The sequence below is a fragment of the Manduca sexta genome, chromosome 12, assembly GCF_014839805.1.
Source record: "Manduca sexta isolate Smith_Timp_Sample1 chromosome 12, JHU_Msex_v1.0, whole genome shotgun sequence".
NCBI lineage: Eukaryota > Metazoa > Arthropoda > Insecta > Lepidoptera > Sphingidae > Manduca > Manduca sexta.
In genome coordinates this window covers 8,478,648-8,492,424 of record NC_051126.1, presented here as the reverse complement: position 1 = coordinate 8,492,424, position 13,777 = coordinate 8,478,648, and the positions used below count along the sequence as shown (strand labels likewise).

The following is a 13,777-nucleotide window of genomic DNA, read 5'->3' as shown; positions in this document are numbered from 1 at the left end:
TATTAATGTGTGATTTTCTTTAAGTACATGAATTTTAACGTCCACATATTGTCAAGCGGATTTCACATTTCGTTAGTATTACCCATATTATACATTTAAAAATAATTATTGTGATTATATACCATGTGAAATTACTTATATTTGCATTGTATTTTCGTTCTTAAAGCAATGAAATTAAGACATAAAGTAGGTTTACAAATACAATGTATTATTACGATGTTCAACTTTTCCAAAAATCCTTACTGTACGTAGAGTATTTAAGATTTTCACAATATACAGTTACAAAATTTTACTTATTGTAGGTACGTTTTATATACATCTGGGCAATATATAAACTTAATATACGAGACATGTTTTCTATTTTTCTAAATGGTCAAAGGAAAATTGTGCATACATTGGTGTATGTTTATGCTTTTTATTTACGAAAGACGTAGTTTGTATTAGAGTTACATAGACAAGTAATGCATAAAAAGTCAGACGAGCGTTGAAAGTCGATAATGGAAACCGGATATTCTTGGCTAAATATATTTCTTATTATTTGCAGCATTCAAACGTTTGTGGCAAAATAAGACGATCAACAATCACATAAAAGTTAAGAACTTTTTAGTCACAAGTCGAAAGAGTTAAGAATATAATGATTCACGTATCTTTGTTACGTTTAGTCCCTAAACACTCCCTAATATTGTAAGCAAGTGGGAAGGTAGAATGATAACTGTCGTGCTAACACCGGCATTCCTGCATGCATTTTGAATGTTTACATCTGAATTTGATCAGTAATTTCAATGTAGTTTTCTGTAACTTTGCATTTTAAAATATAGATTGAATAAAATGTGATTCCTTTAATTTTAAATTTCTTGATAGCATTGTCGATGTCGATAACATATTTTACTCTTTAGTATATAGTAATCATGGAATATATATTATTGATTTATCAATACTTTCAATATTTTGAATTTTTAATGAAATTATTTTGATATTACAACTATAATAAAATAACACGGGAGTCTATGATTATCGATATTTTTGTGCATCTTTACTATCGACATCGACTATAGAATAGACGATTCAAATTACCCCCGTTTAAAAAACTGAAGAGTTGTATCACAAATAGGTCACAATACTGTAGAAAATTCAGCATGTAAGTACCAAAACTTAGAGTTTAAAATATATACTTAAGGGTATGGGTGCACCAATACAAAGATATGTCTATTTTTAATATTTCACATATTGCTTCTTTATAACCAGTGCCAGTAACAATCAGGGGCAATAATGAAAGTATTAATACATGGAATAAAGTGCGAGAGGTTTGTATTCGCTGCCCCTGCCTTTTGCTGTGTGACAGGAAACTGCCATTAATTTGCACAAACTGAAACAAATTTGTGTAATTGACTGCGAAGGTCAAATTATTTGGAGAACTAGTTGGCTAAGCATTTTATTGGTCGAGTCAAAATGATCATAAAATAACGTAAGCAAAGCTCGGAGGATCAATATTGTACAAGGCATTTAGAAGCATAAGGCTGGGGTACGGCTTGGCACAGCTATTCCCATACATAGTGTAAATTTAGATTAAGGCATTCGCAATAAAGTACATTCGCCCTCAGGTACATGTACGCTTAAGCGTGAAGATAGAAGGTGCTTCAGTGGCTCCACTGGTGCTCTTCATATTTTAAAATAAGGCTTCCCCTTTATGAATTGTAGAGATATAACTACATTTTATTGAATTGCATTTTTACGTATATATACTCACATTTGTGTGTAATTTTTATAATTATAGTTATTTCTGAAACTGTAACTTACAATATTCTAAATAAAACAGGGCTTTTCATACTAGCAGTTGTAGAATGTGCCTATAATTTAGGTTGTAAATATGGGATAATCGGCGCTCATAGTATCTTACGCGCATTTTGGATACTACCATAGTTTCTACAGCCGCTTTGATACCATCTCAAGTATGAAGGGGTCATTACAAGTGTTTCTGATTTCACAATAGAAAATATGCATTAAGTTCTTGCTCTTCCTTTTTATTTCTTTACACTAGTAATTATAATTTGAATAATGTACGTCTAAAGTTTTATGCAATGTAATAGTTTGGCCAAAAATAAAGCTTATTTATTCAACATTGTGTTTTTTACCCTAGTTATTCTTTAAGTCACACATAGCACACAGGATTAGCAAGCTGAAGTGACAGCGGGCAGGCCATATTTATCGAAGAACCGACAAACAATGGGTAAACGAGTTCTCAACTGAAGACTACGACTTGGTAAACGTAGTGTAGGATGCCCTCAATTAGGTGGAGTGATGATCTCTGAGTGGTCACTTACCTAAGAGACAGACGATCTATCTTAAGAGAAATTAGTGCAAGGTTACAGTAAAATTAAAGTAATTTTAAGATTCAATATATTGCATTAGCAGATTCAAACAACAGAAATAGCTTGAATCAATTAAGTATTTCTTCCAAATTAACGTCGTAAACTCTGCTGGTGGCTGGTTTCTGGACTCTACCAAACTTGCTAAGAGCCAACACTACTGGTAGTTTTGTCGTGGAACAAAATGCTGTCAATCGAGTTGGGACGTAGTAGGCGTTTAATAGCTTTAAAGGCATAGCGATTGCCATGCACCCGTATTCTGGAAAATAAAAAAGCTGATTGTTTTGCATCTTGCTTATATTCTTATCTATGCGAGTAGCAAGTAAGTTGGTCGGTTCCTAATTGTATGTGTTAGCATACAAAATTAGAATACTACTTCAGATATATAAAGGAGTAAGTATAAGTAACACATTTTCTAACCTACTATTTCAGAATAAATATAATTATCATAATAAATCCTAGTAACGTTCACTATAGTATTAGGTATCTAAAACGTTTATGTAGATATTTCGCTATGTACACATACATACGCCTTTTATCCTCGTAGGGGAAGGCCGAGGTGCAACTGGTGCACCCACTTTTCGCCGTGTGTATCCCGTGCCGTTATGAGATAAGGGGCGTGCCTATCGCCATATCGAGCACAAATTCCAGAAAAACAATATCCCTGTTCGACCCGGAGATGGAACTCAAAATCTTAGCATTGCAGTCATACCGTATACAACTACGCGATATTTTTTGCTATCCATATCAAAATATATTACGTTTACTAAGGTATTATTTAATGATGACCCACCTGGTAATCTTCTTCGGAAGTTCACATTCTCAATCATATAAACGCCGTTTTGCCAAGTAAATTAGATACAGTTCTGCTAGTGAATTCCCTTGTTTCTTCAGATTCTAATGTAGGTGCATCCGTGGCTACACCCACCACGTGACTAAGATTATTTGCAATCCATGCAGCTAGGTCGTAACTTATACCTAAAATAATAATAATTCACTGATATTTTTTATTATAATGATGTACTATGAAATTTTGGAAATAGATCGACAAACCGTGTTGCTGAGGGAGCTTTTGCATCGCTTTTCGTCGCAGCGATAACACGCTCCGAAGCGGTGGCAAGTTTATGCCGATTCAAAGAGCATGTGAAAGACAATTTGGATAAAGAAAATTTTGAATTTGAGTTTCGATAAATTGATACTTTAAGCTTTAAACGAACCAATTATATTCGATTGGATAGTCACTATGCAGAATAAAATTAAGAGTAAGTCCATCATTTTGTACATGATGGTGAGATATATTTAAATCAACTTTCTGACTGTCGTGCTAAAATGAGCTATGTAATGAATCTCAGAAATAAATGATGCTGAAAAACTAGTCTTCGTTAAAGTTATGTGGAGATATGAGTAATAAAATAATCATAATAAACAGTTCGTGATTCCTCTGATAATATTATATTATATCTACCTGAAATTTGGCAACTCATTACAGAGTTGTTAAATACAATTATCATACAAAAATCACAGTCTTCGCCAGTAAATAATTTCAGCATTTAATTTATCTATGATGTTCTGATGTTGATGTACGTAGTACCCTATCATTGTATAATATAATAGGTACATTATATCTTTTCAGTATTCTGGTATATTTGCAAAATTTATTAAAATAATAAATTGTAGAATGTAGAAGAATGCAAGTATTTATCTAGATATGAAATATCACAATCTCATGTGATTTTTCGATTATAAAATCGAAATATCACATCACAAGATATAAGGTAGAGAGCGATTTTTTACACTTTTCCTTTAGACACTTAATTAGTACTCGTGTTTCATCACAAAATTTTACTTTTATACTTAAAGCAACTCGTAATAAGTAAATAGTTATGACCTGGAGCTTTGCAAATGCAACTCCTGACCTGGGGGTAATTTAAGCCCCTTCCATCCAAACTTGAATAAAAGTAGTGTGGGTTCCAGCGGATCATGCTTCAAGGGAAGCCATTGTAGTGCAACATCTAGTGTCAAGATCATGGCCGGGTCTATTCGAGCTAATGTGCTCACGTCAATTATAATTACTGTAAAAAAGGTAAATGCTTATTTTACGCACTTTTCGATTATTGCTGAAATAGTGGAAGGGATTGTAGAAAGTAGTTACGCATACAGATACTTTTACCACAGTTATCAAATGCCTATTTATATTTTTATTTTTCTATTTATGTATTAAACTGACCTGTGCCCACGGTTTTGCCAGCTTGGATTTAGATTTATAAAGTGCTCAAAGTATATAGGGCGCCTGATGTCTTATATATACATGTATAAGATGTAATAGATGATATACCTAAGTACATTTCTAAGAAGTTATACTTTTCCAAACGATGCAGTTTTTGTTCAGCGTATGCGTTGATAAGCGCATGATACTCACATCGCGTCATCAAATAATCCGTAGGTATGACCGCTGGATGCATTGAGCTTGATGTGCCTGGAAGTTCTAGATGCATGCCTGTACCTAGGCTGGGAAAACCGCAGTTCATACATATTTTCCTACGATTGAAAAAGACAGTAAAGTTATTGAAAAATAATATTACCACTATGACACTTCTTGTTTCCGTAATCCGGATTACCAATTACTAAGAATAGAAAAGGATGTAGTAAAGTCAAATACTTACCAACGACGATCAACAGCTCCATAGAAGTCTTCTAAATCCTTCCACATTGTTGGTCGAGTTAGATCTATTAAATCAATCTTTTTTTCTGTTTGTTCGGATGGAATTTCCAATAAATCAATCACTTTTATTTCGTTTATCACAATATTAATAATAATAATGGATTTTAAGGCTATCATTTTAATATTTGAACATTTGTTTTTAGTGTGTGAACTCTGCGCCGTGGCCGTAAGGGTCTTTGTGTCGTTATAATAAAGATACATTGTCAAACGTGAATGTTGTTGATCAAAATATTTATCTAACTGCGCTCTATTGTTTCAAAATCAATTGTCTGATCAATTGTTTGTTTTGAGATAGGTTAATATATTATACTTACATATTTTAAGAAGGCAAGTAGGTATTATTTATTTGTAACTCTCACGGTATGGGTGTAAAGCATGGTAAAGCCACAGTTTGGAATACGGACTATATATATATAAAAAGCAAATAAAAATTTGGTAACATTTTTGTTTTTTTCTAAAGAATTGTTTGTATGTGCGTGTGTGTAGTACACGCACATACAAACAATTCTTTATCAAAAAAATAACAATACGTAATATGGATTTATCGTACCTAATAAATCAATGTTATGAAATAATAAGATAATCAGATAGATTTTGTATTGGAGTAGCGACTCGCCCCGGCGTCGCTACGGTAGCTGATGCCTTCATTTTCTTTAATAGTGTCATCTCAATGTGCGCATTAGTGTGAAATGGTTCTAATTTATATTGTCGTGCCAGTTTTAATTTTGCGACAATTTATAAGATATTAATTTAAATTGAATGGCGTAAAAGGCAATATAATATGCATGAAATGCTTAAGATAATTAACGTATTTAATTTGATAAAGGTTGATATCGTTACCATCTTAATAGGTTTCCAAATAAAACATTATGGGTACGTGACCATTAAACATTAAAATGGACAGCTTTGATAAATTATCCTTAAGAGATAAATATATGCCATCGTGAACTCTTCTGTAGACCTGCAAAAAGGAAAAATTCTACCATACATTCGTTTATTATATTTCATAGAGATCAGGCAGTATTTTCGATGGAAGCTACGAGTCAGCTTGATTTTATCCCGCATCTTGTACAGTCATTGTCATATTTCAACCAATTAATACAAACAAATATGAATATTCATACTCATAAATATTCCTCATGACTCATAGTCCATTGAAATGTTACATTTTTTAGGCCTTACCTTGCGTTTTTTAGAGGACGCAATTTTATTTTTTTGAGGTGTAATAACAATAACACGCAATATGTACAGTAACTTCCGAAACAGTTCGTAAAAATTGTTTTGTGAACAATTGCTTCGTCTGTGCCAAAGCGATTCAGGATCCAAGTAATTCGCGTACAAGCCGACAACCGCGGGTTTGTGTTGTACGTAATGAGAGTACAAAAAAAAAGTATTATGAACCTTATAAACACACGTTCTAATGACGTTGCAATGGACATTGCTTATAACATTGAATTTCTTAACATTTTCGCTTGTAACTTTTTTATTTATAGTTCTACGACAAAAAGTTACTGGACCAAAGTTGTAGAGAATTTAATTTGCAACAAAAAACGTAAAACCATTTCAACCGCTATTTCCAAGATGGTGGCCGTGGGACAAGGGTGGCGACCCCACAAACTTGGTTTTAGCTTTACAATGACCCCCTACACTTAAAAAAAATAAAATTGCGTCCTCTAAAAAACGCAACCCCAAATGTAACTTTTCAATGGACTATCATTCCATCCTTTGTTCGAAACCACATGATGAATTGTCACTTGGTACAGACGGTACTATTTTGAATTTATCGTAGACAGACAGGCAGGGCAGGTAGAAGAACACTAAGTGCGAGGCGGCATGATTAGGTAGATGCTGGAACGCCGAGACTCCATGAAATCCAGATAGCTACTTGCTTATAGAATGTCGGGGAACCCATACACGAGTAGGTAGGTGCTGGATCTTCGAGACTGCGCAACCGAGATTGCCAGTTGCTCACAAATTTAAGAGTTCCCACAATTACAGACCTTGTCTAATACCATTAATTATATGTATGGTTAAGTAATTCCCGTTTAGTAGGCGATATTTATTAAGAAATAAATTTATTAGCCTCCGAGGGGAATCCTCCATATCCTCGATATCGATTGATGAACCACCTTGGCAGTTACCTCGTTTGAGGATCCATAACTTTAAACCTACTTTTTGAGATTTGATAACGTTACAGGTGGACTAAAATTTACTTATCTCACTTACGGGGAACAATCGCATTTCATTTTGACCTACTTTATTGGTAAAAACCTTTGATTATGATTCATGTTTTGCCATGTAAGTGAGCCAAGTCGTCTCGTTGGTCTTATGGCACTAAGTATATGCATATTGTTTGCGGTTCGTGACTTTAAGGGTTCGAATCCCAGTTCAGATTTCATTTTAAAAGTGATTAAATCAGTTCAGTCCATATTTTTTATTTTAAGCCTCCTAGACTCTCAAAGAGGATAAAATATAGGCAATACACTACGTATCTGACTACTGGCTGTGATTTCGAATACAGGAAATGAAGGCAAATGTGCCAGCTGGTTTCAATAGAGGTAAGAATTTGTAATTGTGTCTTCAGTGTGTAATTTAGTGTTGATGATTGTTGGTTATAAACGACCCCATGTCAAGATGTACGCCTGTAATCGTAACATATGGATGCAGGCCTATCTAATGCCATAGAACGGAGACAATCACAATCCACAAAGAATTCACTGTAACTTGTAACGCGCCTTCTATATAGAGCTATGTGTAACTTCAAAGTATATAGTTTGCCATTGATTCCATTAGTTTTGCACAACTAATATTTGCAATTACTAGCAGGTGTTTGAAAATGTCGTAATAATAATGGATTAGTAGACATAATATCTATGCGTAATACACCCAGATGACTATCTAATCTACATACATAAATTTTGTTGTTTTGGGATATTTACCTATTCAATAATAATTAATATCTATAGATTCTGATTTGTGATATTATTTGATAAAAAGTTTAAAAAAGGCGACAGTAGAATGCAACCAGACTAGTGGTTCCATGGCTTCGATATGATTAAGTGGTTCTTGGTCTTAGTATGTGTGTCCGCGGTGGCCGCTAGGCGGTCCCCTAATGCCGACTACATCGATGAGTTAGAAAGCACCAGACAGGGCAGATACTCCAGCGATATTCTTGAAGATGCCAGGCTTGATGTAGTAAGTCAAGTTTTGATTGTAAACATGGCTTAGTATGGATTTAAAATATACCTATATACATATATGTATATGGGTTTTCTTTTTGCGTTTTAATGTTAATTGTAGGATTTTATTCTTATTTTTATTAAACCTGTTTTTGAAATTGGGGAAGTGAAATCTAGTTTCGTCTTAATTTTCTTAATTATTTGGCAACATTTTGTCTGTTTCTAAATTATACTAATAACTATAATATTATATATTAGCATTGTGACTCTATCTTAGCTAATTTTTAGCCAGGTCTTTTGGCTAAATATGGATATCCATACGAAGTCCATAATGTTATAACTGAAGATGGATACATATTGGAGATGCACCGTATCCCCATGGAAGAGATAGGAACAACAGGCCTAACCCTAACAAACCCATAGTCTTTCTGATGCATGGACTGTTATCGTCTTCCGCTGATTTCTTGGTTTTGGGCCCCGGTAATGCTCTAGGTAAGTAGCAACTATTATCTGTTAATAATAGTCGGCAACAATTTTTAGCATACTCTTGCGTGGTGGGAGAATTCTTGAAGGTTAATATTATTAAATTTCATATAAATAATATATACGATGCTACTGCTGGGAATGGGCCTCTACTAATAAGGTAGGTTTAGACATTAATCCACCACGCTGGCTTAATGCGGGCTAGTAGAATTTCCTTGATAATACATCGTATACATAGAGCTCTTGATTAAAAAAAAATCAATTTTGGTTATTCACAAAAAAATCTTTGATCTCACTAGTTTTTATTCGAATGTTTGTTTTAGGTTACCTTTTAGCCGAAGCGGGTTATGACGTGTGGCTCGGCAATGCCAGAGGAAACTTCTACTCACGGCGGCACAGAAGACTTAATCCTGACAGTATTATAAACCAGAACTTCTGGAAATTCAGTTGGGATGAGATTGGCTACTATGATATTGCTGCTTTCGTCGACTACATTCTACAAAGGACTAAGCAGTCCAAACTTCATTATGTAGGGCACTCGCAAGGTGGAACTACCTTTTTGGTACTTAATTCATTGAGACCTGAATACAATAAGAAATTTAAATCATTCCAAGGTCTCGCTCCAGCTGCTATTTTCACCAATAATGATCATCTAGTTTTTTCTGCATTAGCGCCATTTGAAAATATTATAGAGGTAAGATTGAAATTGAATGATATTGAAATATTTTAGGTGAGGTATATTTAGTACGGACCTTCTTACCGTGTTGTAAGAATGACTTACAATAATCATAATCACAATTTTATTTGTCTTAGAATTATAACTTTCCTGCGGGAAATCACGGCATAAAGGCCGGTCCTTTTGAAAGGCTTGCATGGATCCAACACGTAGAGGACCCTTTAAGATACATTACTCTAGTTGCGGTTTATAACCATTATTTTTTTTTTCTTTTCCGTGCCATAGGATAATTATTTATAACATGATAAATTATTTTCGTATCGTCTAAAACATCACACGTTTTTGCCGTGACTATAATAGAAATACCTACGTCATTAATTAGTATGAAATAACAAAACATTTGCAGCTGTAGATTATCTGATTTGATATCCGTCCAGCAATTAAACTAATAATGACGTTAGCTCTGCAATCTACTATAATAATTAAACACCTAATAATTTTAAGAAGTCACGAATACACTACGTAGTAGGTAGTAGAATCAATGGTAACCAATATAATAATAATATTTTCATTATATAATATTTTTTAATATATATGCTTTCATACTTTTATGCTTTCAGACTACTGCTTTTTCCATGGGAATTGGCGAGATTTTCGGTAACAGAGAATTCATTACATGGTTTGCGACTAACTTCTGTCACGAAGGGTCGATATTTCATCCTTTGTGCGGGTATGCCATGACTATTGTCACTGCTTCAGAAAACTTTAATCAGGTGAGCTCATAAAATAATGTAACAGTTTATACTAGGATATTTATAACTTATATTCTTTTGTTTTTCTTACAGTCAGGTACAAATCAGATGCCATCGCTAATGTTAATGGCGATTTAGATATAGCGTAGAATAATTCGTGTTCCTATAAATATTTGTAATAAATTTCAGACTATGCTGCCTTTGTTCCTGGGTCACGCTCCGGCTGGTGCCTCCATACGTCAAGTTGCACACTACGGTCAATGCATTCGCTTCAACGCCTTCCGTCGCTATAACTTCAACTTGTTGACCAATCTCGCTGTCTATGGCAGGCGCACACCACCAGAATACGACCTCTCTAAAATTACTGTTCCAGCCTACATCCACTACGGATTGCGTGATAGAGAGGTCAACTACAAAGATTTGCACATTTTGGCTAAAAAACTCGGAAATACTGTTGGTATTTTCCGAATTCCAAGAGAAACTTTCAATCATTATGATTTCATTTGGAGCAGTAAGGCTAAAACAGAGTTCTATGATTTCCTAATACGCAAAATAAGGGAAGCTGATCGAATGCATTGACTGATTGAACAGACGACAAACTATGATAATGCACAATAAATTACTACACGAATTTTAATTGAAATTATTACAAAATAATTACTTGTTTTTCTGTTTTATCATAATTAAGACCTCTGCAGATATTTCTGAATCAACAGATATCTAGACTTGGTAAAATATGGATAGTAGGTAAATGCTGATAAATTTATATTATAATATTCAAACACATTTATGTAAATAATGTTTTAATACAAAAATAATAATACAGAGAGGGAATGATAATGAAAATAAACAAAATAAATATTTACAAAGAGTTTCGGTGTAGTTTATACCGTACCTAGCATAAAATTCGATTCACAAAAGTAAAATAACTTAGGGTACAAATTATACATAGTTATTGTTGAGCAATAAATCCATGCTGAAGTTTGAAATACATACAATTTTAGATACTTTCTTTTGACTCGTGGGTATTTTGTCATCTTTCTTCTGATATTAACATAAAGGTAAGATTTAAATATGTATTCCGTAAATTTAAATATTTATAAATATTAATCAATACATTAAAAGGTTGGCATTCTTTTAAAAGAAGGTTCGTTGGATGTTTTAGTTAGATCGGTAACTTATTATTTACAATTTGCAAATGGGTAGGTATGGTAAAAATATTTCACAAATTATTAAAGGCCAGTTTTGCAATAGAGGCAAGTATTCGCCAAGGCATTACGAATTATAACAAAAAGAATGGCAGCAATACATAGACAACCTTTTACATGCATATTGTGATGGGTCAAGAAAATCTTAAAGTTCTGTCTTAATATTTCTTTCGTTTCTAAGTACAGATAGTATCGAACTGATTGCGACCCCATCAGTTATGCAACATTTCTTGGAAATCTATGAAAGAATATAGCAAGTTGCATTCCGCATTTTTCCTCAATTAAAAATTGAAAAATGGCAACATTCGGAACGCACGTGATCTTAAGCCAATTTTGCTACAAACAAAATTACCAAGACACAAATTGATTCGTGAAATCTTACACTTAAAATCTTGTTAAACAAATAACATTAAGGTACGTACACTCAGAGAAAAAGGTTGATTATGTAATTATTATAATTATTAGATATGCAAGTTTATAGCTTCATGTGTGTACTTGGGTATCGCACTTGAATAATGTTATCAAATTTCAGTAGATGCATAACTTTACAGAATCTAAGCATTTAATCACAAAAAGTATTATTGAAATTGGAATTTTAGGTATCTATGAATATAATATAATCTTGCAGTAGGTCTCGTGCATGCCATTATATTTTACTAGAGGTCTATGAATTGGCGGTACAATAGGCAACAATTATTGTTAATAATATCAACCTTTCTTGTAGAGTGTATATCAATCAATTAGTTTCCTAACTCGACTATATTGCACTAGTAAAAACGTTATAATATAAAAATACTTAAATTAGTCGTTGGTCTTGATTACACTTGATAAAAAACAGCATTCAGTACAATCCTGAAGGCATATCTGTAACTTTATGAGTTCCATATTTGCTTCCTGTAGAACCAATTGGAGAAAGTGTTCTTTTTAAATCTGTATGGATGTGTGTACCTGACACTACGAGTGTTGTCATGCTAGCAGGTGCGTCCCGTAACATATTAGTTCCAGAGTAGAAACCTGCGTTACTGTGCCCACGTCTGATTAAAAATGTGGAACTATTAAACCCTTGATTATCGAGAGTGGCAGACCCATGTTTTGAGTAAAAGTTTTGTTGAGAATCACCGTTCATTAAAGGTTCATTTTTGTTACTTAGCGTTCGGGACTCGTATCTTTGGAAACTTGTTACTCTGCTGTTTGATCTAGTCACTGGAATAACAGGAGATTCTTTTCCAGCGTCACTGCTTGTTCTGGAACAAGACCTTTGTCGCCGTTCGTACGACCATTCAGATTTTTTTGAATCGGAAAGCATAACAATATCGACCATCGAGTTCAAACCTTCATCTATTCTATCAAGACTTTTAGTTAACTTCTTTGATTCTATTAAATTGATTATTTCGTCTACTCGGCTACACTTAGAATCTGACCTTTGTGGCGTTGTACCGATTGGCGAACTATTTGTTTCGTTGTAAAACATGCTATCAATATATTCACGTTGGCGAGAACCTTTTTCAGAACTTTGAAAAGATTCACTTCTTTTGACGGACGTTCTTCGGGTTTCTTCCCTCGACCGTGTTCTGGAGCATTTTATTGGATTTTCTTGCTTATCTTTATCGACAGTAGAATTGAATACAGCTCGGCATTCGCGAAAATCGAAACTAGATAGGGAAGGTTTCTTTCTGACTTGATTCTGGTAACGGGACGCACTAAGTAAAGAATCGGATCCTTCATCGCTAGAGTAAAAGTTATCGTCGTATAGCTGTCTTTGTTTATTGTACAACAAGCCTTGATCAATGGGTGCTGCGAATAAATGTAACAGACTCTTGGATTTCCTGGGAGGATGTGGTATAATTTTACTCGGAACAATTTCAATTTCATGATCATCGTCAAGATTATCTTCATTGAGATCCTCAGTGTTTGTTATTTTTATGCTATGTTTTGTACTCGTTACTGAATCTTCTTTATCATCTTGATTTTTCTGACATTCCCGAGTATTCAGAGAGACGTTGATTTCTGAGGTCTGATTACATCTAGATAATCTGTCTTCTGATGCATCTTTAGCGTAATGCTCTATTTCCGCATGATTCACTATATTTCTTAGTTCCTGTATTACTTCGTCTATTGTGGTCTCTTCTTCTTCATCCGATGATTTTTTATGATCATTATTTTTTTTATTGTTTTCTATTTTTTTGTGCACAGTTCGCTTGTTTCTCATCAAGTCGTAAGTTTCATTTTTTACGTTAAACACTTCGTAGATCATAGATTCTCTTTGAGGATCACCTTCAGGACTTAGAGATCTTTCCGATGAACTGATACCTTCGTCTTCTGGTGGCGATGACTCATCTAAAAAATAATACAGATTTCCAAAATTTTATAAGAATTTTTAAAAGTCAATTA

The 13,777-nt window shown here is 33.8% G+C and overlaps 2 protein-coding genes and 1 pseudogene across 6 annotated transcripts in view; 1 reads left to right on the top strand and 2 right to left on the bottom strand.

Moving 5' to 3' along the window:
* Nucleotides 1-2,383: 2,383 nt before the first annotated feature.
* Nucleotides 2,384-5,526, bottom strand: LOC119188377 (annotated as a pseudogene).
* A 2,577-nt stretch (nt 5,527-8,103) lies between these two features.
* On the top strand, nt 8,104-10,835 carry LOC115441526 (lipase 1). The gene is given in 6 exon segments (XM_030166346.2): nt 8,104-8,283; nt 8,556-8,648; nt 8,651-8,759; nt 9,074-9,444; nt 10,047-10,199; nt 10,368-10,835. Coding segments are annotated over 6 exon segments (1,260 nt in total). The 5' UTR covers nt 8,104-8,139; the 3' UTR covers nt 10,758-10,835.
* Nucleotides 10,836-10,885: 50 nt separating this feature from the next.
* Nucleotides 10,886-13,777, bottom strand: part of LOC115441525 — a 109,089-nt gene continuing 106,197 nt past the window's right edge. For all 5 annotated transcript variants that reach the window (XM_037437804.1, XM_030166343.2, XM_037437805.1 and 2 more), the window contains one exon: nt 10,886-13,723. In XM_037437804.1, coding sequence (XP_037293701.1) covers nt 12,228-13,723 — 1,496 coding nt within the window. In that variant the 3' untranslated portion in view covers nt 10,886-12,227. The remainder of the gene's footprint in view (nt 13,724-13,777) is intronic.